The sequence below is a fragment of the Lagopus leucura genome, unplaced genomic scaffold, assembly GCF_019238085.1.
Source record: "Lagopus leucura isolate 7727_CA_CO unplaced genomic scaffold, USGS_WTPT01 Super-Scaffold_100015, whole genome shotgun sequence".
Lineage (NCBI taxonomy): Eukaryota > Metazoa > Chordata > Aves > Galliformes > Phasianidae > Lagopus > Lagopus leucura.
This window is the reverse complement of record NW_024962269.1, coordinates 17,147,963-17,173,143: the sequence shown is the minus strand read 5'-3', so window position 1 is coordinate 17,173,143 and position 25,181 is coordinate 17,147,963. Positions and strand designations below refer to the sequence as shown.

At 57.4% G+C, this 25,181-nt stretch overlaps 1 protein-coding gene across 2 annotated transcripts in view; it reads right to left on the bottom strand.

The window, feature by feature from the left end:
• Window positions 1-12,737, bottom strand: part of FRMD5 (FERM domain containing 5) — a 40,239-nt gene extending 27,502 nt beyond the window's left edge. For both annotated transcript variants that reach the window (XM_042876125.1, XM_042876126.1), the window contains exon 1: window positions 12,565-12,737. In XM_042876125.1, coding sequence (XP_042732059.1) covers window positions 12,565-12,666 — 102 coding nt within the window. In that variant the 5' untranslated portion in view covers window positions 12,667-12,737. The remainder of the gene's footprint in view (window positions 1-12,564) is intronic.
• Between the last annotated feature and the right edge of the window lie 12,444 nt (window positions 12,738-25,181).

The window sequence follows — 25,181 nt, the reverse complement described above, 5'->3', positions numbered from 1 at the left end:
CAGAAACTGGAGCAGCCCTGAAGCCTTGGGAGGGAGACACAGAAAAACATCCCTCGTGAATTCCGGATCCAATTAAAATTATTTCAGGTTTAATGATTAGAGGTGCTGCCGGTGCTGGAGAACGGCAAAACCTATTGCAGTGCAACTATTTTCGCGCTGTCCCTCAGAAGCGTCACTGCAGCTGTGAGGCTGATGGAGCAGGGCGAAGCCTGCAGAGGCGGCTGCAGGAATGGGGCAGCCAGTGCCAGGAGCTGGGTCTGGGGGCTGCTGGGTCCCAGAGGGGCTGCTGGCTCTGCATCCACAGCACAGATCGCTGAGGTGAGGAACTGTGACGCTTTCCTCGCTCAAGTGTAAGGAAAACGTCTGTGCATCCGGAGCGCGCGGAGCCCGAGGTGCGGTGCCTGCAGCACGTGCACGAGGCTCTGCTGCTCAGGTTTAATGTGGAAAAGATTCTGCCTGTCCGTTCCACTTCCTCACACGTCAGAGCACGTTTCACATGCGGTTAGAGAGCGTCTCTGCTGAGGGCGGGCGGCGGTTCGTGAAACCTGCGGGAGAAGTGAGCGCACACCTCGGAGCGGCAGGAATCAACGCGAGCCGCACTGATCTGATCAGGAGTAAAACATCTAATCGCATTCGCCATGCCTGCTGCTCTGTGCGCTGCCAGAAGCACGGGGCTTAGAGCGGCACAGGGCTCATGTGCGTGTGGGTGGCACCGGGGGACGAGGAGGGGCTGGGTCCCAGGAAGCCCCCTGTCCTGCAATGGGCTGTGCCTGGAGCTGGCACCACAGCGTCAGCCTGGCGCCAGGCGCACAGCCGAGGTGCACAGCTTGCAGAATGGCTTCAGTTTTGTAGAAAGTCCAAAATTAGAACATTCCTGGGAGGTGCAGTTCTTCAGAAGGAGCCGTTCCTGCTGACAGCAGAAGGAAAAATGCAACCAAGTGCTGTTCTGTCCGGTCCGGTGATGAATGATCGGCGCTGCGGCACGGACACGCTCCCCACCTCCCAAAACCCTAGGGAGGAATTTGGGCTTAAACAGATCGGGAGGGGGGGGTCAGAGGGACAGCACGCCCTCCTACACAGAGTTTCCCTGAGCTCTCACTGCGGGAGAGACCACTTTGGTCCACACCCCAAAGACCCAGCCGTGCTCCCAGCTGCTGCTGGCCATGCAGAGGCAGCAGAAGCGAAGCGAAGGCCGGCATTGCACTGCACGCCTCCAGCAAAGGGCAGCCCGGTGTGCGTGACTCGCGCTGTGCCGGTTACGTCTCTCACATCACCAACCTTTATAAAACCCTCAAGGACTTCTCAAATTGTGTCACTCACTTGCCTGATTAGACAAAGCAATCCCATTTCACTTAGCTACACCAGGGCCTGTTCTGCTCTGAGATTTCATTTTTCCAACTGCAGGAGCCGATATCTGCAGAGTACAGACCGACCTGGGGTGCATGAGCAGCCTCTGCTCCAGGCTCAGTGCTCAGAATGGGATCCAGCACCTGCCCAGCACCGGTGCTGCCCTTGGGGTGTGGGACCCACGGTACCGACCCCTCCCGCGGCCTGAGGGACACCTATGGGGCACCTCAGGGGTCCTGGGGAAGTCTCTCTGCAGGTCCATGTCCCATGGTGTGGCCACTGAGCACCCCCAGGCCCAGCGACACAGGAACCCACCACCTCCACGCACTCCTTCCACAGAGCCGTGGGTCACCCAGTGCCCCAGGCAGTGCCTGCAAATGGCTCCACAGCAAAAGCTTTCCCCAAAACACAAAGCGCTGCGGCATCTCAGCGCTGCCGGCTCGCGCATTATCCGCTCAATTAGGTCCTTGCTTTGCAGAAATAGATGGGTAAATAGATAGAGGAGCGCAACCCTGCCATTCAGAGCTGCCGGGACATTAAGGAGGCTGCATGGTCAGTGCTGATGGCACACCAGAGGGGTGCAGAGGGGGGTTAAAATGGGGGCACACACTGCTGGCAGCTCTGAGCCCACCAGGTCCCCTGGAGCCTTCCCTGCTGCACGCCCTCCAAGCAGGCCCGTACCGCAGCACGCTGCCCAGCCCTCGCTGTCTCTCAGATCTACTGCTCAGACAAACTTCCTGGAGTTTAGGAAAGGAAATAGAGGCTCTGGGCTGTCTGAGATTTAATTTAAAGCCTCTGTGAAGATGCTCACATCTAAACTGTCTTCAGAAGCACGCAGACTTCACCAGAGTGCAGAGCGGGAATATTTCAGTGTGCCCAGAGGCGCGTTTGCTCAATCAGTCGCTGGCAAAAACACAGCCTGGCAGAGCTTGTGAATGCAAACAGCAGGCAGAAGGGGACCAGGAGAACCCACTGAGGACACGGGAGCAGCCTCCCGCCCCTCCCAGAGCTCCCAGCACAGCCCTGGGCAGAGCGGGGCTGGCAGGCGGCCGGCACTACATGTGCAGCACTGGGATATTTGGGGACAGGCAGCAGCAAGCCAAGGAGCAGCATGGAAACAGCCTTCAAAGAGGGGCTGATCCTGGGACACAGCTTTGCAATGAGAATGCTCAGACTTCTGGGCCACATCTCCAGGCACCCTGCACCCGGTGCTAGTGGCCACCAAGGCTGTCACTCGGGCAGCGTGCTGCTCAGCCAGCAATACAGGAAGGCTCACATCGGCCCTCTCCTCAAAGCCTGGATGCAGACACACACCTCCTGGGCATGCCAGCACCACACTGACTGTCACCCATCCTATGGAACACTGCTCCAAGAAGTGTGCTGCCACGCACTTGCAAAACACCTTTCCCAAAGCAGGGGAAGGGGCAGGTGGCACTTTTTCAGTGTTGGGTCAGAAAGAAAGCAGCAATCAGTGAACAGTGCACAGGATGAGGAGCTTTCCAGCATGTGCTCCAACAGATGTGCTCATTAGCATTAATTACTGTGAACGTCCTCCATCAGCCCAGGTGTGGAAAGCCTGCTCTTACCACCTGCAAAGGAGGGGTTCATGCCCTGGCATAGGCACACCTCTGACACCCACACTGCAACCACCGCTGCCCCACAGGAGCACTCTGTTCCCCTCACCCCAGTCCCAGCTTTTGCTGTTTGCAGCTGCAGTGGGAGGAAGCAGAGCTGCACAGAGATGCAGTCTCCATGACCTCTTCCCCCCTGCACTGAGGTGCTCAGGTACTGCCACGGCCCCAGGAACCGCAGCTGGGGGGTCTCAGCCAGCCCCTAGGAGGAGCTGGGGCAGATCAATCTGGCTGTAATTGGGAAAGGCACCTGAGATACAGAGCAGCCATGGGATTAGAAAGGATTGGAAAAGTGCTGCGCTGTAAGATCAGCACCTCTGGCTTACAAAGGGAAATTGACTCAGACAAAAACGTTCTAAGTGGTTTACGTTCTTAATATGTGATCAAATTAGCGACAAAGATGTAACAGCAGTAGATTTAATTTACCTCCTCTGTGTGAGAGCCGGGCACTTGCAGCACTGCACATTGATTCATGGTGCTGGGAGGCAAAGAGTGCTGGGAGAGAGTGCCTGCCTCCGTTCCAGGAGGTGGGGACAAGGGAGCCCCAGGGTCTCCATCACCTCCATCCCCACTGCAGGTCCCAGTGGCACAGTGGGCTTTGAAGGATGCACAAAGCAGAAGCTCTGGGGTACCTCTGGTATGCAGGTGGCACGTCTTGTCTTAATCTGCATCGTGAACACCATTGGGATCAGCCCTAGCAGTGGAAATGCACTCCTAAACATCATTTGGAAGACATCAGCCACATTCAGGTCCTGTCGAAATCATGAAGCTGCAGGGTCCCCATGGGCAGTGAGTGCCATCACCTCCCTGCAGCCCTCTGCCAGTGACCCCAACCCTCACCCAGCCCGGCAGCCTCAGCACGGTGCGTTTAGGGGTTTCCCTGACCAGTGGCACATGGGGACATGCGATAGGGTGGCTCTCCTCCAGCGCTCACAGAGCAGCTGAGCAGCACCCGATGCAGCACACAGCCTGCCTGCCGTAGGACACCATCACACGCGCACTCCTGGGCACGCTTCTTGAAACCCTCCATTTCCCAGCCACACACGCCTTATCTTCAGCTCTTCCCCACCAAAAGGTAATTACCTTAAGAGCTCATTACGACTACAGGATGTGCAATTACTGCCTGGAAATAATGCTCTATTTTTAGCGCATCGGAGTGAGAAGCTGTGGATTGATGGAATGATCCCACAGCACAGCAGTGCTTTGTCACAGCTGGGTGGGAGTCGCCCCCGAGGCGCTCTGGTGGGCTCTGAGTCCTTCCCAGAGCTCCACCACAAAGGCGCCCACCTGGATCAGGTGCTGCATCCCTCCCTCCATGCAGTGATGCTGTTTGGAGTCCCTCCGCAAGCAGTGACCAATACGAAAGCAGTGCAGGATGATGCCCAGTGTGATTCAAATGCACATGAATGACAATCTATGCATATTTTAGGGCTTGGGGCAGCTTTGGGGCCAACCCGCACCCAGCTCCACACAGTGCCCTGCACTCTGCTGCGGATCCCATCAGGCAAAGGCACCACATCGCCGCCCCAGTGCTGCTTGGTGCCAGGTGGGCACGATGACAGCAGCCATGGTGACACAGTGGCAGAGAGCCGAGGGCATTCACAACAGCCTCATTTGGCGGCTGTGCTTTGTCAGGAGGTTTCATTTTCCTGGGCACACCTTGCAGACAGTGTGCCATGAGTGCTCCTCCCCCTCGCGCTGTTCTGTGCCGGTGCGCCCAGCTTGCTCACTTGGAAGAACCCAGCAGCGGAACGGCGCCACCTTCCCTGTGCCCAGCCTCAGAGCAACGCCAGGAAAGGAAACCACACAGCTCCCACAGGTTTGATGCCAGCTCCAGCACGAGGTCACCCAGGAGGCTGTCACAGACCTTAAGTAATGCCGCTATTTGCAGACAAGCCATTAGCACCACCGAGCGCGGGTTGGGTCAGCTCCAGCCAGCGCCAAGGAGCGATGCACGGGAGGCTGGCCAGAGAGAAGTGGTCCTCTCTGCACGTGGTGGGATACCAGCCACACCCAGAGCATCACCAGCATTTGGAAACTCACAGATAGAAGCAAGACAGCCCCTGAAATCACGGGGACCCACATGATGCAGCCCCCTTCCCACACAGCCCTGCTACACCTGGGGCGAAGGAGCGCAGCACTGAGCTGCACAGCCCTGCTGGCAGGGAGCACAGCAGCACCCAGCCCTGCTCCCAAACCTCAGTGCCAGTGGGCTCATCCATTCACTTATTTGCACAGCTTTTCGTACTGCCTCTGTTACAACACAAACAACTGCTGCTGTTCACTGACAGTGCTTTAAAAACCCAACAACACACCAGAATGGGAAAGTTCCCAATAGCGGCTGATCTGAGGATTATCTGCCTTGCGGTTTAATCTGACTGCATTAATTAGAGGACAGCCACGGCAGTGCAACTTGCTCTCCTTAACGATGCTGTAAACACAGGAACCCCCTCCCTCCCACCCACAGCAGAACCTCCCAGCAGCACAGTGGGACGAGGGCCTCTCCCCAGCAATGCCCCCCCTGTGCATCACCGCCGCATCCTCTGTTCCCATGGTGACACCATACCCCAGTGCTGACTTTTTCTCCCTCTCTTTAGAAGCCCACAGAACAAAACAAACTGCACAACGGAGGCAATATATGGGGGTCAGCGTGCAGCCACTGCCTTCAGGCTGATTTATGGCCTGCCAGCTCCGTGCAGATGCCACCACAAAGCCACATGGGCCGCTCCGCGTCCTTCCTCCATTCCACGCAAACAGCAGGACAGCAGCACGGCTGCAGCCCAAACCCCACTGCTCCTCCAGTGAGCACCGGGTGGTCGCCCACCACCACTTCGAAAACGAGAGGATGGAGCCCTCCCAAAACCTGCTGAGCCCCCCCACTGCAGGAAAGGGACGGGGCAGCTGTGCAGCCACACCACCCCAACCTCAGCCAGAGCCACAGAGGCTCTCGATTAGAACCCCCCATAGCAGATCAATGCAGACCCCGCCTGGACCCCCCCACCTCCAGCACTGCCACGTGAGGTGTGCTGTACCAGGATTCATGTCGTATCAGCTCCTTATTTACGCCCGTAGCAAAACCAGCTGCCAGACCGAGGGATGCAGCACACAGCCAACATCAAGGCAGTGCTAAGGCAACACAAGAGCTCTGACTCCAGCCCGGGGAAGAGAGCAGAGCCAGGAGAAGGCTGTCAGTCACCGCTAATCCGCTCAAAGCAGCAGCTGCCCCGGGGACCCTCAGTGTTATCCTGAAACCTCGGAGAAGAAATCTGTCATCTGCAAGCAGAAGTCATGGCCGGCTGCAGCCCCAGCAGCGGGAAAGGAAAGAGAAAAAAAGGAAGAAGGAAAATCTCTTCTGGGTGAGGAGCAGAGCCTTGATGCTGAGGGACGGCCGGGAACACAACGGCTTTGGAAGGGAAGGGCCTCCATGGGGGCTCTGTGGGCCGCCAGCCCTCCCCAGCACCGCCCCACTGCCAGGTCCCAGAGACACTCTGTTCTCGTTACACATTTCCAAAGGAAATCCATTGCTGTTTGCAAGCCAGAAATATTACTCAGCATGCTGTACAGTGCAACGTTAATGAGAATTAAATCGATGCGGGAGAAGTACCTGCTCAGCATGCTTATTGTCTATTTTTCAAACATAACTATATTGGATTCTGGCTTTTTTTGCCCCCAGCCCAACGCGCTGCCCACTGCACAGGTTAAGCAGATAGATAATATGTCGTTAGAGCCCCTCTGAACCACAGATCCATACATTCCTGAAGTCTCTCTCTAGCTCCAGAATGGCTTAATCGATTTCTGTAATTTTTTATTAAAGAAAGATTTCATCCGGGCAGCGAGATGGATATTTCCTCTGGGATCACAGCTTATGTGCTGAGCCGAGAGCCAATCTGATCTGAAACAGCCCAGTTACAAACCCTCTGAAAAATAGAATACCTCCATCACTATGACAGATATGCCACTATAATTAACATCTTCGGTAACAGACATTCCGCAGCCAAAACTTTCTATTTCCAGCTGCAGCACCGACCACATCCCAGCACCCACTACAAAGCAGCCGCAGCTCTCCGGCCTCCAAAGAGCACCGCGCCACGAAGCCTCGCTCACTGCCAGTTTGGGAAGCACCCGCTGGGCACCGACCCCCCGCTGCACGCTGTGCGCCCGCACCCCACAGTCACCCCAGGGCCGCCCGCCGCTCCGCCCCGCTCCCAGGAGCTCACTGATGATATCCATTACCGGCAGCTATGAAAGATTCAGGCAGCGCTGCATTTCCGATGAGGAGCTCCATCAGCACTGCGCTCCCGGGAGGTGATGGGAGGTGATGGGCGCAGCGCAGAGCGCTCCTCCATCAGAAGGAAACGCACCGGATGGTGAGCGAGCCATTCCCACCCGCGATGCCACAGCCGGGTGCCCAGCCCCACTCCCGCTGCAGGGAGCGCTCCATCGCAGAGCAGAGCAGAGCAGCAACCCCACAGCCTCCGCATGTAGAAGCGCCCCTTCGGCCCCGCAGCACAGCTCCTGCTGTCAGCCTGCACAGCTGCTGCCCTGGAGCAAAGGCTGATCCTGCCCAGTTCCCCCGCTGCCCCTCTGCAGGAGTCACACACGGCGGCACGGAGCAGCTCCACTCCGCACGGCGCCCGATGCGCTGCTGCCAAAGAAGGCACCGCTGCCAGTGAAGGTAATTCACACGGACTGTAATTGCCAAAGTGTAATTAAGGGCAAAGCACGGCCTGCGTCTTTAAAGGCGACGATGCAGACTAACAAAGGCTCGCTGTTCCCAGCCCTGTGGGTCCGTCCCACTGGCACCACACAAACCCTGGCTCTGCTGGGAGAAAGGAGCAATTCTGCACTGGCCCATGGGACTTTGTGCTCCCTCTGTAGAGGGCCAGGTGCTGAGGACCAGGCGTGCTTTGCAGGCAGCTGGCCGGCTCTGCCCTCCTTATACACCCAGCTCTGGGAGCCCCACTTTGGAGACAACCCCAACTCACCCAGCAGAGCTCCATGAGATCAGACGCGTCCCCAGAAGCAGGCAGGACACAGGCCTGGGCGAGCAGGGAATGCTCCCAATGGCAGCAGGTGGGGATGCACAGAGATCGGGCATGGGCTTTGAAAACACATCCTCTTTCAAAGAGCTCCAAGGAGGCACAGTTTGATGTAAATGCAGATGAGTGCACACACCCAGCATGGGACGCCATATCGAGCACCAGCTCTCTCCTTCCCTTCATCCCAGCACTCTGAGCAAAGACACATTCCCCTCAACGCCATCTCCACTGTGCCCAGCTCACTCCCCATCTACCAAGGCTGTAGGAGCAGGTTGCAGCCCAGGCTGCACCAGGCAGCAGCGCTGTGCACAGACTGGCACTGGCACATCTGGGGGAAGCTCCAGGGGCAGACAGGCGCTACTTCCATCCTACTTCCAATTCCATCCCTCCCTCTTCTCCCAGAGCTGTGCACCCAGAGGGGATCATGAACAAAAACATCTCGGAGGTGCCACAAAAAAAAGCCACTGAGAGCCACACAAGCTGTAAGGCAGCACCAGGGAGAAGGCGGGGGGCTGAGGGGGGGGCATGGCTGGGGACTGCAGCTGGCCCTGTGGGCTCAGCCCCACAGCTGTGGTCCCACAGCCGGACTCACTGTGCGCCCATCGGCCCGGCGGCCACACGCACGCTGTCAGTGTGAGCTCACCATCACAACGCTGTGATAATTTGCTCTGGAAATTTTTCAAAGGAAAGAATTTGACCTAAAACCTTCTTATTTGCAGAACCAACTCCAAAGCTTTTTGTAGCTCAGCAATGATGCTTTTCTGGCTACAGCCAAGCAGCTGATGGCAGAGGAGCAGCCCAGTTACCTCTGGAACAGCACCAGCTCCTGACCCCAGCATTAATGGGGCATCGTCCGTTCCCAGCAGAGCTGAGAGCAAACAAAGCTGCACTTCTCGATGGCTAAAGCCCTGCCTGCTGTCCAACCCCCCCAGCAACCTGCTGTCATCTACAATCAAGGAACCAGAAAGGCTGGAGAAGCCCTCTGATACCCCCCACCCCGGCAAACTCCCTCCTCTCGCAGCACAAAGCCGGCATGCAGCCCTACTCCCAATGCCACATGCAGGTGCCCAGCAATGGGGCCGCAGCCCCCCGTGCCCCCAGCCCATCCATGCCACCTCTGGGAGCAAGCCAGAAATCACACACGTGGGCTGCGCGTGGCCCCTTCCCTATTCCCCTGCCAGCCCAAAAGCAATTCCTGCTGTGCATTACCTCATTTCCACACAGCAGAAGCAGAAATTTCTTCTCAGTACTCCACATATGTATTTTTCTACGGCAGCATTACCCTGTGTACATTCACCTATTTGTCTTTGGGATCTTACAGCGGAAAAGCGACAAGTGAAGGCGCTCTGTTGGGAAGCTGCTCCTGGGGGGGATGGCAGGCGGTCCCAGCACAGCTCTGCTGCAAGCAGCTCACAGCATGCAGGCACTGCTGCTGGGGAAGGAGGAGAAGCTGGAAATATTTTCCATAGGTCTCCATAACAACTCACCTCTCTGCCTCGCATTAGTATGAGAGCAAACGTGTAACTGGCCTGCGGTGGACACAGAGTGGATGTTTTCATCAGTTGCCTTTTGTATCCTTTGTGTTTCAAATTATACACTTGGAAATTGATTTTAGAGGAAAGAGGAGATGCAGTCCAAGAAGCTCAGCTCTGGCTGCGCCTTGCCTTCAAACTTTCAGTGCATTTCAGGCAGCGCTCCTTCTCCTAAGCCCCAGGGGCTGTAGATACGTCGTGATTTGGGCAAGGAACAAAGGCTGCTGCACAGACACTGCCACGCTGCAGGGACAGCAGCGAGCAAGAGCAGCAGCTTGCTGCTACAGACACACTGGTGTTACAGAGAGAAACATCACTTCCAGAGGAATCAATGGCAAACTGGAAGGCAACCTGCCAGCATCGCTCCCACCACCACTGGCATCTAGGGGCTGGGAGGGATGCAGCCCCTCGTCCCCTGCAGCACACCGACCCCCCGACCACCCTCACCTCCCTGCAGTGCCCACGGCTCCCAGCAGAAGGATGGAGCTCACCTCAGCTCCATGCAGCGCTCTGCCAACCTATTTCCCAGCATGGGCAGTTGGAAACGATCAGAAGCACGAAGGATAACGAGCAAATAACCTTCACAACAGCCTGCGCTGCAAAGAGCCGAGCTTCTCCATTGTGCTGACGGTTATTAATGGCCCTGTTGAGTCTCTAATGAACTTTGTGCTTCACGTGGGAAGCGGGGGCTCAGTCCAAGTGCTCTTTTCCATTTATTTGAGGCCTTACGTAAGGGAGCTGTCACATTCTGAACCTAGGAAACCTCATTTTGTATTTTTTCTCTCACGTCTCCACGTTCTCATAGCACGAGTGAGTTCAGAAACAAAGCAGCACTGTCTGCCCAGGCAAATACTTGACTCACCAAACGATGGCAAACGGTTCATTATTTCAGGCCCTTTTTGCCACCACTGACTGCACCACGAAGAATCTCAAACATTCCCTGGGACAAGCAGCTCAGTCACACAGAAACCGCAGCGCCGGAGCATTTCTGCCTTCCTCAATGCTCGCTTTATTCCAATTGTTGTGGCACTGCCTCCCCCGTGCCTGGAGATGCGGGGCGGTGAGCGCAGGGACGTGGCAGAACAGACCCACATCGGGGCAGTGATGGGAGCGGGGACAGCCTGGAGAGCATCCGTAGCAGCAAGAGCACTCTGCAGAGCCCCACTGCAGCTGTCACTGTGCTGCTGCTGAGACACGAGAAGCTCCAAGAGCAGAGGGGACAGCGCTTCATGCTCACCCACAGCAGGAGCCCTGCAAGCGCCCAAGAGCTGCAGGCACAGCTCCATCCCCGTGCTGCAGCACAGCACATCATCCTCCTGCTCTCTGCACAAAGCCTCGGACAAAACCCAAGCTGTTTGCGGGGCATGGAGCAGCTGCCCCCCACAGCTGGGTACCAGCAGGAGCCGGCCCTGAGCCGTGCTCCTCTGCTGCTCCTTTGGGTGCTGGGGGGAACAGTGAGGCAGAGGAGGTGGAGGAGGCACCCGAGCACAGAGAAGGAACTGCTTCAACACAGGAACATCACCAAGGTAAACTGGTGGTAATCAAATAAAAGCAACTTTATTTAAGTCATTATCGCACAGCACACGAGCACTACTCATGCAGCTTTTATTGAGCTCAACCAGAGGTTAATCACACCGACAGCCCTCAGGAGCACCGTGCTGGTGCCCGGGATGCAAGGCAGAGCCCGGAGTCACACAGCACAGACCCACTGCAGCCAGGGGAATGCACTGCCAACCTCCACCAGAGCACAGGTGTGCACCGCACCGCTGCTTCGTGCGGCTCTCCACATCTGAGCAAAAATAGCAATCCTAAATTAGAGCCAACAGGCGCACAGACAGCCCGGGTGAGGAGCACCACGGAGCTCAGCGAGACGCCCAATATCTGCACCCGACGGGGAATGACCTTCAAAACTCATTCACCGCTCCCCGCTCCGGGCTGACGGCTTTCCCACTTGCAGGACGTTACCGCTCCCACACACACTTAATTTTGCACGGACTGTCAGCACTTCGCTGTCGGGCAGTGTGAGGGCAATGGCAAACAAACACCTCTCTGCGTAACCTTGCTGGCGAGGGCAACAGAGCTGATTCTGGGCATCCCCGGTCCTGAACACCAAACACAGCGATCCACCGTTCGCTAAGCTAAATGTCCACCGAAATACTGGATCCGGTGCTATACACTAAAAATAAGAACTAAAAGAGCACGCTAAATGAAGACAGCTCGTTAGATCCTAATAAGGACAGAAAATCCAGATTTTTCTATGCTGCATCGGCCGGATTCTCCCTCCCGAGCCGCGCTCCATGTGAATTAAGAACAGCCTCGGAGGGACCGACGGGCAGCGCCGGCGCCGCGCAGCTCCGTGCCGCCATCGGGTGCGCGCAGCCCCGCGTTCGGCTGCTTCAGGAAAGCCGAGCACGCCGGCAGTGCCGCCCGCGGCGCTCCGCTCTGCTCCCACCGCTCTTTGTCATTCGCCGCGCGGGGCTGCCGGCAGCGCGGAGCCGTTCGCGGAGTTGTGGGACGGCCCCCGGTGGCGGCACCTCGACCCGAACGGCCTCGGGCCCCCGGAGCCGGTACTGAACCGCGGGGCTGCGCGGAGCAGCGGTGCCGTCACCGCGATGGCTGCGGGAGAGCGGCGGGCGCCGCAAATCGGTTCGCCCCGTGCCGGCACTCCTCTCCCCGGCAGCTCCGGGGCCGAACGGGAGGCAAAACGGCGGCACCCCCGGATCTCACTCCGTACCCACGTCCTTCCTGCGGTGCCGGAGGTGCGGGGCTCAGCGCGGGGTTCCCGCAGCGCACCCGGCCCCCGCCCGGCACCGCGGAGGGGGCGGCTTTCGGGGCTCCCCCGCACCGCCGGCACCGCGGGGATGCTCGGGGAGTCGCGCGGCTCCGTAACCGCCGCCGCTCCGTCTTTGTTCGATGCGGGTTCCTTTTGTCTGCGGGTTCCGCGCCGCGAAGAAGCGCCGCGATCCCGGCCCGCCCCTCACGGGCCGTTCCGGCCCCCCGCCCGCGGCTGCCGACCTGGATGGTGCAGGTGTACTCGCTATCGTCCAGCAGCCGCACGGTGCAGTTGTACTCGCGCTCCAGGTTCCTGCTGCTGCCACTCATCCACCTGCTCAGCATCTTCCCGAGCCGGGCTGCGGGGCGCGGAGCGGGCGCTGCCGGCAGAGCCTCCGTTCACATCCCGCTGCCGCGCGGTGCGGCGTTGCGGTCGCGCCCCCCGCCCGGCCCTCCCCCGCCGCACCGAGCCCGCTGCGGGCCGAGCGGCGCGGAGCAGCGCGGAGTGGAGCGCAGTGCCCGTGGCCGGGCCGCGGCGCACGGCGGGCGGGGTGGGGGAGGGCCGGGGAGGGCCCGGGGGGGCGCGGGCTGCGGGGCCAATCTCGGCGCCGCGCCTGTGACGGGCTTCGCCGCAAACCAATACGGTATGGGCGGCGCGGATCCACCGCCCCCGCCGGGCAGCCCCGCGCGGAAGGAGGCTCCGCGGGCGCGCAGCGGGGAGCGCGGGGGGGGGGGTTGAAGAATGCGCTGCCGTGCGGGAACCCGGCGTGGGGCGGGAGCGGCTCACCGTGGGCTGCCGAGCGTGGGGTTGGAGCTGCCGGGGAGAACGGCTGCAGCCCGGGGGCGGCGGAGGGATCATCTCGGTCCCGTAGCCCCGCTGTCTGCCGGACGGGTTGGTGTTTCCACAGCGGGACCGCCGTCATGGCCCTGTGAGCAGAGCCGGGCGCTGAGAGCCCCCCAGGGCGCGGGCTGCTTTCCTAGGACTCACTCCCTACAGAGGGAAACTTTTACGTCTCCCTGTTTTGGACAAAATGGACTCTAGAGGTGATCAGAGCCCAATTAGCTGCAGCTGGTGCTGCTCTAAGAGGTGAGATGCACGGCACCTGTGCTCAGCTGCTCCCTGGCCCGGCTGTGCGCTAGCTCAGCCCTGTGCTTGCCTCTCCAGCAGAGCTGTTGCTGATCCCCCATCAGCTCCAGATTCGCAGCGTGGGGCAGGGCAGACCGGACCCCGCTGCAGGGCAATGCGGCTCCGCGTCTGTCCCCAGGACAGGGAAAAATCCTCCCGAGCCCGCCTCTGCTCTCAGTTACTCTAAGCGTCTAATTAATGCAAATGACGGAGCGGGAATGAGATGTCGGAGGCGGAGGCACTGCAGCAGCCAGACACGGGCAGCGCCTCGGGAGGGGGGATTCGTTCTGCCGGGCTCAATGCTGGCACGCAGCGGCTCGTGGGTCGGCCGAGCCGCGGTGCGCAGCCCCGATCGGCGCAGCACGGCGCGGGGCCGGGCCGGCTCCCCCGTCTGGGCACCGTTACAAAGCCGCTCGCATTTGCCGGAGGAGCTGCCGCTTTGTCACGGAACGCACTCCGCAGGCATTGTTCGGCCGCCTCAGAGCTCCCCTTCTGAACCAGCTGAGCTGTTAATGAAGAATGGGATCCTCGGCGTTGGCAGGTGCCGCTTTCACACAGAGCAGACGCTCCCGAGCCAGCTGAGCGCTTAATGAAAGCGGCATTCATGCCACGCAGCCGCGCTTTTGTCGGCCGCCTCTCGCCCGTGGCGCGGAGGCTGTGCGATCTGTGCCCCGAGCGAAGGAGCGGCTGCGCTGAGGCTCCCGTTCCTGCGGGCTCAGGAGGGTCGCTGCTGATAGGAGCCGTGCTGCGTGCAGGGCTGCTGCCCGCAGAGCCAAAGGGCTGGGAGATGCCTCCAGAAAACTGCTTGGATCAATCGGTGTGCAGTTTTGATGAGTAATGTCATTTCCCCCCCTTTTTAATGATTTACTCCCTAAATCCTAGCAATGCCCGGCGCTCACATTCTGCCTTGCACACCTAAGCTCCCAAAGGCAGATTTCCAGATGCACACCTGAAGTCAAGCGCTGTGTGTGCTGCTCTCTGCTCAGCACAACTTCCCCATGACCACACTGCTGCCAGGCTCACCCCACAGGCCCAAAGCAGCCTTCTGTTCACAGCAATGCCCTTCCCTTTACCCGTCTCAGGTATTTCAACAGGAATTGTCACACGTTCTGTGTGCATTGTTGCAATAAGCAACTTGCTTTGTTCTGACTGTGGTGCTTGAGGCGTGGAGAACAAAACCTGCACGTCTGTCAGCAAGAGCTGCTGGTGCTGCTGCTGCTGGTGCTTGCGATGACCAAAGCACCGACCTCTGCTCTGCTGCCGTTTCTTGTCTGAATGCAACCCGTTCTGTTTGGGTACTTTCTGTGTTTTCTCCATCCAGAGCTGAGAAATGAGGCTGTCAGCTCTGCTTTGCTTTGCAGCCAGCACTCGCTCTGGAAATACAGCAGAGCAATGGTTCTTATTACTCGAGCTCTGGCACAACCCCGGTGCCATTCAGACCAGATGTCTCACTATGGCCCAGCTCTCGGGGTTTGCCCATCATTTACATGGCCAGCAGTGCTGGCCTTGTTGTTATTATACTTCCAAATGAGCTGAACTCACAGGGCCCGGCCCGTTCTCCCCAGCTGTCTGCAGCAGGAAGCAGGCTGGAATACATCATGTTTGGTACCCAGGTCAGCAATGGCAGTTGCGTTCTCCTCCTGGGTGCTGGCAATGCTGTGTGCCCTGAGCAGACGTGTGCTTTGGGTCCCTGGGCTGTGCCTGTGCTGTCCCAGCAGCAGCCCCAGGGGGACAGGCTGCAGCACGGAGCCTCCTGGCTCCAGACATGTAAAATTGTAACTGTGATTTGCAATTATAACCAGAGGATAGCATTTCAGCCTGCTAGGAGGAGGTGGGAACCTGCAGCGCAATGCAGATTAATTACTGCTGACACCCGGGGATGGGCTCATTAGGCTGCAGTCTCCTTCCCTCCCAGCACAAAGTTTTTGCTCTAGGAAGTGATTTCAGGAGGTGACTGCAGAGCTGAGCTCCAGGCACTCATAGTGTTTGGCCCCGAGACCCACAGCCCTGGGGCTGCAGGGCCAGGCTGAGCTCAGCCCTTCCAGCTGCCATTTGTGTGCATCCCTGCGGGGTCACCCGGTGACAACAGAGGAGGGGATGGGGGCTCTGTGCTGGGGATGGGTGCGGGTGCAGCCCAGGGAAAGGCACAGTTGGCAGTGGGGTGATGTGGGGCAATGTGGGGCATGCAGCCTCTGCTCAGCAGGAACCAGCAGTGAACCCCCATGAACCGCTGCCTCACAGCTATGGAATTTCTATGCTCTCATTTACAGCCCTCAGTTTGATGTCACAGCATGCTACACTGTTTCTTGGGCCCAAATGTCATCCTGAGAAGGAGCATCCTGGGGTGGGGGCTGGTGATAGCACCCAGTGAGAGCAGAACCAGGCAGGGTGTCACTCTGGGTGGGGATGTGGGCCGGGGATGTGTCCCTACCTCCCATGGCTGCATCCTGTGGGCTCTGGGGCTTCTTGGCAAGACATTTCCTCCCTGCACCTCCTGTAAGCTGCCCCGCGGGCTCCAAGTCGTTGGCCTTTTTTGGCCTTGAAGATCATTGTTAGGCTGTCTGTGCATGCATTTCTTCACTTTGCTTGTGAAGGAGAGAGACAGCACGGAAGTGCGACTGCTGAAGCCAGCAATTCACAGCAAACAACTGCTTTGACTTTTTTCCTGCTTGCAGAGCTGATGGTAAGTGCAACACAAAAGGCTTTGCTCCATGTGCTCGCAGCAGAGGCTGCAGATCGGAGGCACTGTGATGGGGCACACAGGGCTCTGTCCTCCTCCTGAGTCACTGCCTTGGCAGCAGCTGCATCACAAACCCTTCAGAGTGCAAATACAGCTCTCAGTCTCCTTGTGTACCCGTGGAGGTGATGCTCTCGGCATTTTTTGGCTAGCAAGGAACGCTCTGTGTTCTATCTAGGGAATACAAATGGGATTCGTTCTGAATCCAGCCCAGAAATCCATTTAGAACATTCCTATAGTTCTATTTCCAGACGGCTGCTGCTGATGCTGCCGGGGCAGACAGAAGGGTCTCTGCTCCCTGGGAGCACGGTGTGTGCCGGCAGCGCTGCTCGGTGCTGGTACTTCACGGTGTTATTTCTGAAAGTCCTGCTTCTCAATCTCCGTGACTAAGAAGTAATCACAGCCTCTGTCAAAAAAAGATATATATATATCTCCTGATTGCAAAAGAACACTTGGAAATGTGAGGCATAGGCAGCAGCGTGTGCTCAGCAGGGGTCAGGCTCTCCATGCCATGTGTGGCACCCCCTGATCTCAGGCACGAGGCCTTGGATTTGCAGTGCTGCCTCTGAGGCTCATGCAAGAAGTGAAGTGTGGGTAAACACATCCGAAAGGGACGTGCAGGGAAGCCTGAGGGACCTGGACACAGAATCCAGCAGGTTTGGGCACCGTGACTCTGTGAAGCTCTGCCAACCTCCAACCTTTATGTGCCTGTGGAGCCCTTGCTCTGTGAGGGGCTCCGGTCCCACTGCCCCCAGGACAGTGCTGGTTTCAGTGGGCTCAAGGGAACAGGAACCGAGTTCTGAGCTCCGAGCTGCTGCATGGAGAGCAGAGAAACCACAGCACGTCCTCCAACACCGACTGGTGAGCTTGCTGCCCAGCCTCGTGCATGGACAGAGGGCCAGGAGCCGCTGGGAGCCCTCCCAAAACCCCTCTGGAGGTCAGCAGGGAGGTAAGCTGCCCCAAGGCAGAGCGAGTCTGTTCAGCAGCAACCTGACCCTATTAACAGCAAACAGCCCAGCGCCACTGCATCCCCTCATGGGAACATCATCAGGTTTGACAAGCGCTGGATTTCATTTAGATTTAATCTCAACTACTCGTGGCTGCGCTCAGCGCTGCCTCACTGCCACTGCTGCAGGGCTGGGGGCACAGCAGCAGCTCCTCCATCCCCACATCCCTGCGTCCCACGTCCTTCACCCTTCGTCCTGCACACCCCCCACACCCCACTGCTGCCTCCCTGCACCCCACATCCCTCCGGGTGACAGAAGCAGGTGAAGCTCTGCTGCCAGGAGCACAGCTCGCTGTGGTGCCCGCTGCTGGGGCAGCACGAGGCAGGTGCACAAACACGGTGAGAGCATTTCAGGCAGCAGCATCTCTTTTCTGAGCACGTTTTTGCTTTTCTCTTAAATACATTATAATCATTTCCATCAAAGCTAGTGGAACCCTTCTGTTTGAAGAAAACGGACCCCCAGAGTGCTTCTGCATCTGAGAATCCAGCAGCCTGGGTGGAACATTTACTGCTCCTGATCACCACCAGTTTCAGTGCAGATTTTTTGGCCGTTTCAGCTGCAAGAGCGCAGCAACATTTGTGTGCTCACAGCCATGACAATAGGGAGTGGATAATCCCCTGCATTTCTGAGGACTGTGCATTTACTGCATCCTCTGGGTGGGAAGAGACAAAGCAGTGCATGATGGTGGCTGGGAGCCCACCCGGGAAGGCAGTGGGCACGTGCTCACACGCAGCCACCCCAGAAACTGCCCTGGGGGTTGTGGTGTTTGGACAGCAGGAGCCCAGGTCAGCGCTGGGAGCTGGGAGCTGGGAGTGCTCCCAGTTCAGGAAGCTCTGGGGGTTTTCTTCTGCTTTGATTGGATTTATTTTTCCCCTTGTATAAAATTATCCCTTAATTTAGAGTCAGCGTGAGATTCCCTTCTCCCTCCAGATTTCCCACTGCTGCCTGGGATCCAGAGATTGTGCTTAGCTGCAGAAAAGAAATTAAAGAATGGGTATTGTGCATAGAAAAACCAGCCGTTCCCATAAGAAAAAAAACACCCTGGTGTAAGTGTATTTGGGAAAGCAATTGGCATCTCTATTAACTGGGTTCTGAAATGCAGGCAACCATTTATGCACTCCTTGTGCATGCATGGGAGGGGGGAATGACACCTGCGGGCCGTGGCCACCCAGGCTGCGTCCCTGCATTCTCTGTGCTCCTGAGCCCAGAACTGCTTTGCATCCACGCAAACAGAGATGTGCAAACATTGCTCTTCAAAAAGCAGGAAGGGAACATGAAAGAAAGAGGAGTTAAAAAGGAGATGAAGGCCTTGGAAGCAGATAGCAATTAACCTCCACGCTTTGAAAATGCGACGGCACAGAATGTGGCAAAATCCTTCTGGTGAGCATCGTGTGCTCCCAGCAGTGCCCAGCCCCAGTGGGGAGGACGGCACAGCCATGCAGCTCAGTGCTCACACAAGGGCTCTGCAGGCACCAGCACTGTGTGAGTGTGTGGGAGGGAAGGAGGACACCAGGATGTCCTGGAGGGGCACCAGGAGCAAACTGCAGGCACGGGGGCTGTGGTCAGGCAGTGTGACAGCAGGGCAGTGAGGGAGGCTTCATGTTTCACCGCCCAGGACAGGGGCACGGTGCCCACAGAGCCTTTGGTCCCTGGGATGCTGACCCGGAGCTGCTGCTCACAGCTCTGACGTGAGGCAGCTCTGACAAGCTGCGATCGCGTGTTTGCACCTGCCAAGCAGCAGCAAGAACCAGCAGAGAGCAAAGACGGGGGGCAGGCACCTCCCTGAGAGCAGCACCTCTGAGCTGGGGAGAACTGATGGCCTCAGCAGCCTGGATGGACTCCTGAGAAGCAATGGCAGCCGAGGGAGCAGGCGAGACAGAGCACACCAAGCAGAAGGCTTCACACAGATCTTCCAACGTCTGAAATCCGAGCGGTGAGGATGAGCATCCTTTAGTGCCAACTTGCACCCGTAAACCCAGCGAGCGCAGTGCTTGCTTGGTGAAGCCTGAGAGGTGCTGGCCAGTGGGACTCCCATGTCCATCACTCGTGTTCTACCCACGCTACGGGCAGCTTCAGGACCAAATGCATCCTCCTGGGTTGGTCCCAGCCACGCTGGGGAGGTTTGCACAGCAGACAATCAGGTTTTACTCTGTGTGACTGAGCTCCACCATCAGAAAAACATTTCACTGCACTTATGCTTCCCAAACTCTTCTCCCAAAGCCAGCAGGAGCTGCAGTGAGCCCAGCATGCTGTGCAGCAGCTCAGAGCCCATCCCCTCCTCTCTGCCTCTGCCCGCCCGCTGCGGTGGCACAGCTGTGCAGGGGACATCAGGGGGCACAGAACGGCCACAGACCTCAGGTCCCAGCATCTCCAACACAGCGAGTTGGAAAGGGAATAGATGAGGTTCCCATGGGAACGGAAAGTGCTGACATTTCTAAACTAAAAAAGGAAAGAAGCAGCAAAGCACGTGCTCAACACGACTGAATGCACATGGAGGGGGCTATTTCTTTTTCCCCTCTCCTGTGCTTGAAGGCTAGGCACTTTTAAAGTAATTCCCATTAGGACACACATGAGGCAAGCAGAGTTTCTGTTCGGCCTATTTGGGGGCTGTCAGTCAGGCTGGCTGCCTGCAAAGCTCGTCCTCATGCAGGACAGCACTGTGCAGCCTTTACCTGCAGCACACAGACAGAACTGAAGCGCAATGAACTCCTCTGAAGCACTTCTGTCTCATGCAAAATGATTGAGATAAATAAGGCAAATTAAACTGCCACGTTGTGGTGAGTGAATTATTTGTAATGGCTGGATGAAACGTATTAGCTGCAGGGTAATTAAGCATCCTGGAGCTTCAGATGGGAAGATGTGGAGCACGGGGAGATGTTTGTCCTCCTGCTGGGCGGCACGGCTGCACAGGGGCTGGTGGCTCAGTGGTGCCACAGGGCGCTCTGCTGCTGCATGGAGACCCCCAGGTCCCCCATCCCAGGAGCTGGAGGGGCTCTGGTTCTTCCGGGCAGCTCCAGCTCTGCACAGTGAGGAGAAGTCGCTGAGGGAGAGGTTGGTGGTTGGCTTCTGCTCACCCTAAGGCATGGCCAAGGAGAAGGGGTTAGGAGGGCAGGGAGGCTGAGCCCACCACGCCAACCACCAATCCCCACCCCTCCTGCGGGCAGCAGGACGCAGCACACAGCTGCAAGAGCTGCGATGCAGGGAACCTGGATGCATCTCCCCCCAAGCATGGCAGAGCCATGGGACAGAGGTTTAAACTATCTCCGTTCTTGTAAAGGGGAAGTGGTGAATATTTAAGGGAATGCTTGGATTTCTCTGCTGGTGGAGCAGCTTTCTCAGCACGAGCAATGCTCCACTGTCCCACAGAGAGACCTTCTGCAGGGAAACACAGCTCCATCCCATCCCATCCTGTCCTGTCCTGTCCCCGCTGCCTGAGGAGCACACAGGCACTCCAGTGGGGCCCCTCCCTCACCCCTGGTGAAACCCTGAAACTTGGGGGACTTTATCATTTATTTCCGTGGAGCCGACATTCCAGCACTGGCGCCCAGCACAGTGCAGGCTGGGGCACATGGCCACACCTCTGCCTGCCTGTCCCTGCCATGCTGCTTGTGAAAACACAAATATTTTTAGGTACTTGTTCTCTCAAAGCGTTTCAGAATATTTCCATCCCTTCCCTTGCACCTGTGTGGTTTTTGTTTTCCTCCCCAGCGCAGCCCCGTGACGCCGTTATCTGGAGGCAGCAGCGCGGTGCTGAGCAGATGCTGCAGGAGAGGTTTCCCAAGCAACAGTAACCAGGTGGGGGTGCAGCCCCAGCCCAGCCCCCCGCCCGCCTGGGGGACCCTCACTAACGCACTCAGCACTCAGCAGGGCCTGCAGCAGCCACGCAGCACCCAGCACACCGTGGATGCACCGAAATGCCACACGGCCTATTTTCTCCACCAGCTCGTGCCTCGCTCCCATCCTCCTCCCATAGCCTGCTTTCCTGAGGCTGTGTCATTCAGTGACTGCTCGGTGACAGCGGTGGCTTTATCACTGTCACGCAGAGCAGTGCCTCGGATCAGTCCTGAAGATGGGCGTTGGAATCATTCCCCTACCTGTGGCTCTGCACCCCTGCCAGCCCACAGAGCACTGCAGGAGATGATGGATGGGGGGCACCCAGCCCATGATGCACCCTGATGCAGGTGCTGCAGTGAGGCAGCGCTGTGGGGCAGGCAGTGCACACTGAGTGCAGGCTGACCTGCTGCCAGCACACCGAGCACACGGCAGCCAGCTGCCCTGCCCTGCCATCGGGCAAGGAGGAGGTGAGCACAGGAAGAGGCATTCTTTGGGTTTTCATCAATAGAGAACTATTCTATATTGTAAAGGTCTTCTCCACTTCTCCGTTCCGACAAAACTCAGGTCTCCATTGCTGATCCCATCCTTGGGAACCGCGTTCTGTCTCAAAGCATCCGCCTCAGCACAGCTGTTTCCACCTCAGTAGCCACTCAAAAAGACTTAAAGGCTTCACGTTGTCTGCGCACAGGGAAGAAGTGACAGAAACCTTGTCAAAAGGGAATAAAGCGATCAGGAAACAGCAGCGATTGCATGGAACTTTTGCAGCTCCAGAATGTTCTAATGGGAGCTCTGGAGTTCCAGCAGCCTCTGCTCAGCCCGTCCCTGCCTTCACACAGACAGACAGCAGGAAGAGCGGTGGTGAGAGGCAGAAGCCAAGGGGAGCCCAGCCCAGCACATGTTGTGCTGATCACAGAGGAGGACCTCAATTCCCTTGAACCAAAGTGTGAATATTTTACAGCAAAGCAAAAAAAGCAAACGAGGGGGCATGCAGAACCACCTGCATTCTGCAGAGCTCCCCAGAAATGGGCCACAACGCTCAGGGAGGGTTACGCAAGCAGCCCCACCCCTAACAGAGCGCTGGGCTTCCTCCTAGTTTAAATCTGATGAATTGTGCTATTTTAATCCACTTTTAAAGTATGTCATCTGTATGCTAATCGCTGACCTTTTCCCAGTGCCCTTCGGGCGCCCAACAAATGGGTTACATCTGTTACCCCGACTGCAGCAGGCAGGTCGGGCAGTGCTGGTGCTCCTTGGCACAGCGCTGGGCAGCAGCACCAGCACCCCAAGCACAGCACTGCAGAAGCCCAGCAGACGTGCACACGGAGCACCTCACTGCACCTGGCAGTTTTTGCAAGTTTCCCAGGTTGCCTTAAGTTCAGCAATCCATCACAAAGCACGAAGCCAGGCTGCATTTTACCCGCTCACTTTTGGAGTTGAACTGCTCAGTTCTCTAGCGTTGTTTTAGATGCACTTCTCTGTTAGAGAAAGCAGTCACAGTGACAGCCATCCAAAGGACGTGTGAAGGTGGTTCTGGTGTATGATGGGACAGCTCTCCATCCACCTCTCATCCACCCAAGCGCACCCAAATCTTTGCCATCCCACTGCAGCCCTGCAGCACATCCAGCCCACACGTGCTCCACGTTCACAAAAGACCCAGACAAGACAGTCTTCTACAACGAGAGAAACCTCTGTTAATTCTGGCTTATGACTAAGGCCCCCATAACGACTGCCTCCCGACACGAGACGTAAGCAAGCTCCCACGTGTCACTTCTCATCTCCTGCCGTATGCTTTGATGGCTGGAAGCACGCATGACCAGTAGAAAGCCTTGGATGCCCTCTCCCTTTTGTAGGGCTTTTTTTCATTTTTTCCCCATGAAAAAGCTCTTTTTGATTGAAGGGTTTTGATCTCTTTCCCCCATTTTAAGGGGGCTGACAGGCGTGATGTGCGGCACAGGACCCTCGACACCTCCCTGTGTGCTGCCCTGCTGCTGCAGAAGGCTTTTGCCACCGAGTCCCACCCACCCCCAGGGGCTGACACCACACAACGTTGTGTGGGATGCTGCAGTGTGCAGCCCCTATCTCCAGGCAGTGCTGCAGCCTTAGAGGGCACCCAGAGAAGCAGAGAGAGCAATGGAACAGAAGCGGTCAATGGGCACCGACTGCAGCCCTTCCTCGGAAAAAAGGGCAAACATTTCCCAGAGCTTGTTTAACCCATCTCTGATTTTTCTACCACCGTTTGCCAGCATTAAAGGGCCACGAACAAATGTAAAAGAGCTGCAAAGTGGGAAGAATTTCAGTTCTCATTTTTCACTGGAGATTGGAGAGCCCAGCTGGCTTCACACTGGGAGCCGACAGCGGAGCAGACAGATGCACTTCTGCTGCAGCTGTGTGTGAGGAGGGACATCACTGCTGGGTGCAGGTCCTGCCCAGGGCTGCAGATCCCATGGGCTCGGTGGGAGCAGCGAGGGCTGCCTGCACAGAGCTGAGCTCCAGGGATGTCTGATGCTGTGGCTCTGCAGCAGCAGCAGACCCGTGCTGAAGCCCAGGAAATGCTGTGTTTCTGCTCAATTTCAGGCAACTCTCTGAGCGCTGCATCGCAGAACCATAGAATGGCCTGGGTTGAAAAGGACCACGATCATCTCATTTCAACCCCCTGCTGTGTGCAGCGTTGCCAACCAGCAGCCCAGGCTGCCCAGAGCCACATCCAGCCTGGCCTTGAATGCCTGCAGGGATGGAGCATCCACAGCCTCCTTGGGCAACCTGAATGCCCTCATCCCTGCAGTTGGGAGCCATTGGGTTCCTTGATGCTGTTATCAGAAGACTCCATCCAGGTGTTTACACCCTGGCAGCAGCAGGGGCTGCTCCTGGTGCTGCTGGGGGCACACGGAGCCCAGGGGCTGGGACACACCGGGCATGTGGGTCAGAGCTGAGGCTGGCACATGGCTTTACTCTTATCTACACAAACCCCACACATCATGCAATACTGCCAGGTTTCATAAATGTACCATGACACAATGGTTACATCTGGGAGCTATTTTTGTAAAAAAAAAAAGCACAGGGGTGATGTGATCCTGTCTACTCAGGAAAAACACTGCTTTGATCCATACAGAGTTTAACAGCCCATCTTGTAACACGCTATTGAAAAGCAAGCAGGATCTCAAGCTGAACGCTGCCCGGCCACAGGGTGCCTGCAGGCAGCGATGCAGCAGCACAGCTCAGGATGCAGCAGGGCGCTGCTCTCTGCCTGCCCACGTCCTGTGTCCTCATCCCACCGCCCTCCCTGGGATGCTTAGTGCTTGCTAACTAATGGCCGTGGCATCACCAAGGCGAAGCCCTACCACTCTTTGTTCAGTTCAGGAGATGAGTGTGTTTTCAAGCAGTGAAGGTGCTCGGGTGTGCAAAGTAGTGTGGAATTTCCTGCAACGCTCATGCTCTGAGTTCAGCTCATCCAAGCTGGCAATGGCCAGGTGAGCACAGCCCCATTGATAGGCACAGGACTTAGGGCATGATAAAACTGGAATACATCTGAGAGCGTAGAGAAGCCAAGAGGTGAATGGCACAGGAGTTTTCCCAGGCAGAGCTGGGATCCATGAGCTTTGATTTGCCACTGTGCATTTGTGCAGCTCCTGCAAGGCACAGACAACCTGACTGCTTCAGGCAATACTAAATGAGCACACTGTGCAGGACCACAGCTAAACAACTCAGCCCCCAAAGGACAGGTCTGCAGGGTCTTGTCCCCAACAGCTGCACGGCTGGCAGGTGCCCCACCAGGGCAGCAGTGCCCTGAGCTCATCCCAGGCTGAATCCCATGTTCAGAGCTGCCTCCTCCTCCCTTCCCATAGGGCCACCACGTCCCAGCGGGGTGCAGTAATTAAGCCGACACAGAAGAACACAACTGCTCTTCAAAGGGCGGATGGAGCACTGGGGAGTCCTCCCATCAGTGCACGGCTGCACGTAGGGGGAGCACAAAAAAGGCAAAAAAAAAGGTGCAGGAAGAAGGTAGGAACAGAAATAACAGACATACACACGCAGCACCAACACCATGCCAGGATGCACAGCAGCTCAGTGAGAGGAGGGCTGCCAAAGCACTGCTGTGGGCCAGAACCACAGCCCACAGAACCACAGAACCACAGCCCACAGAACCACAGAACCACAG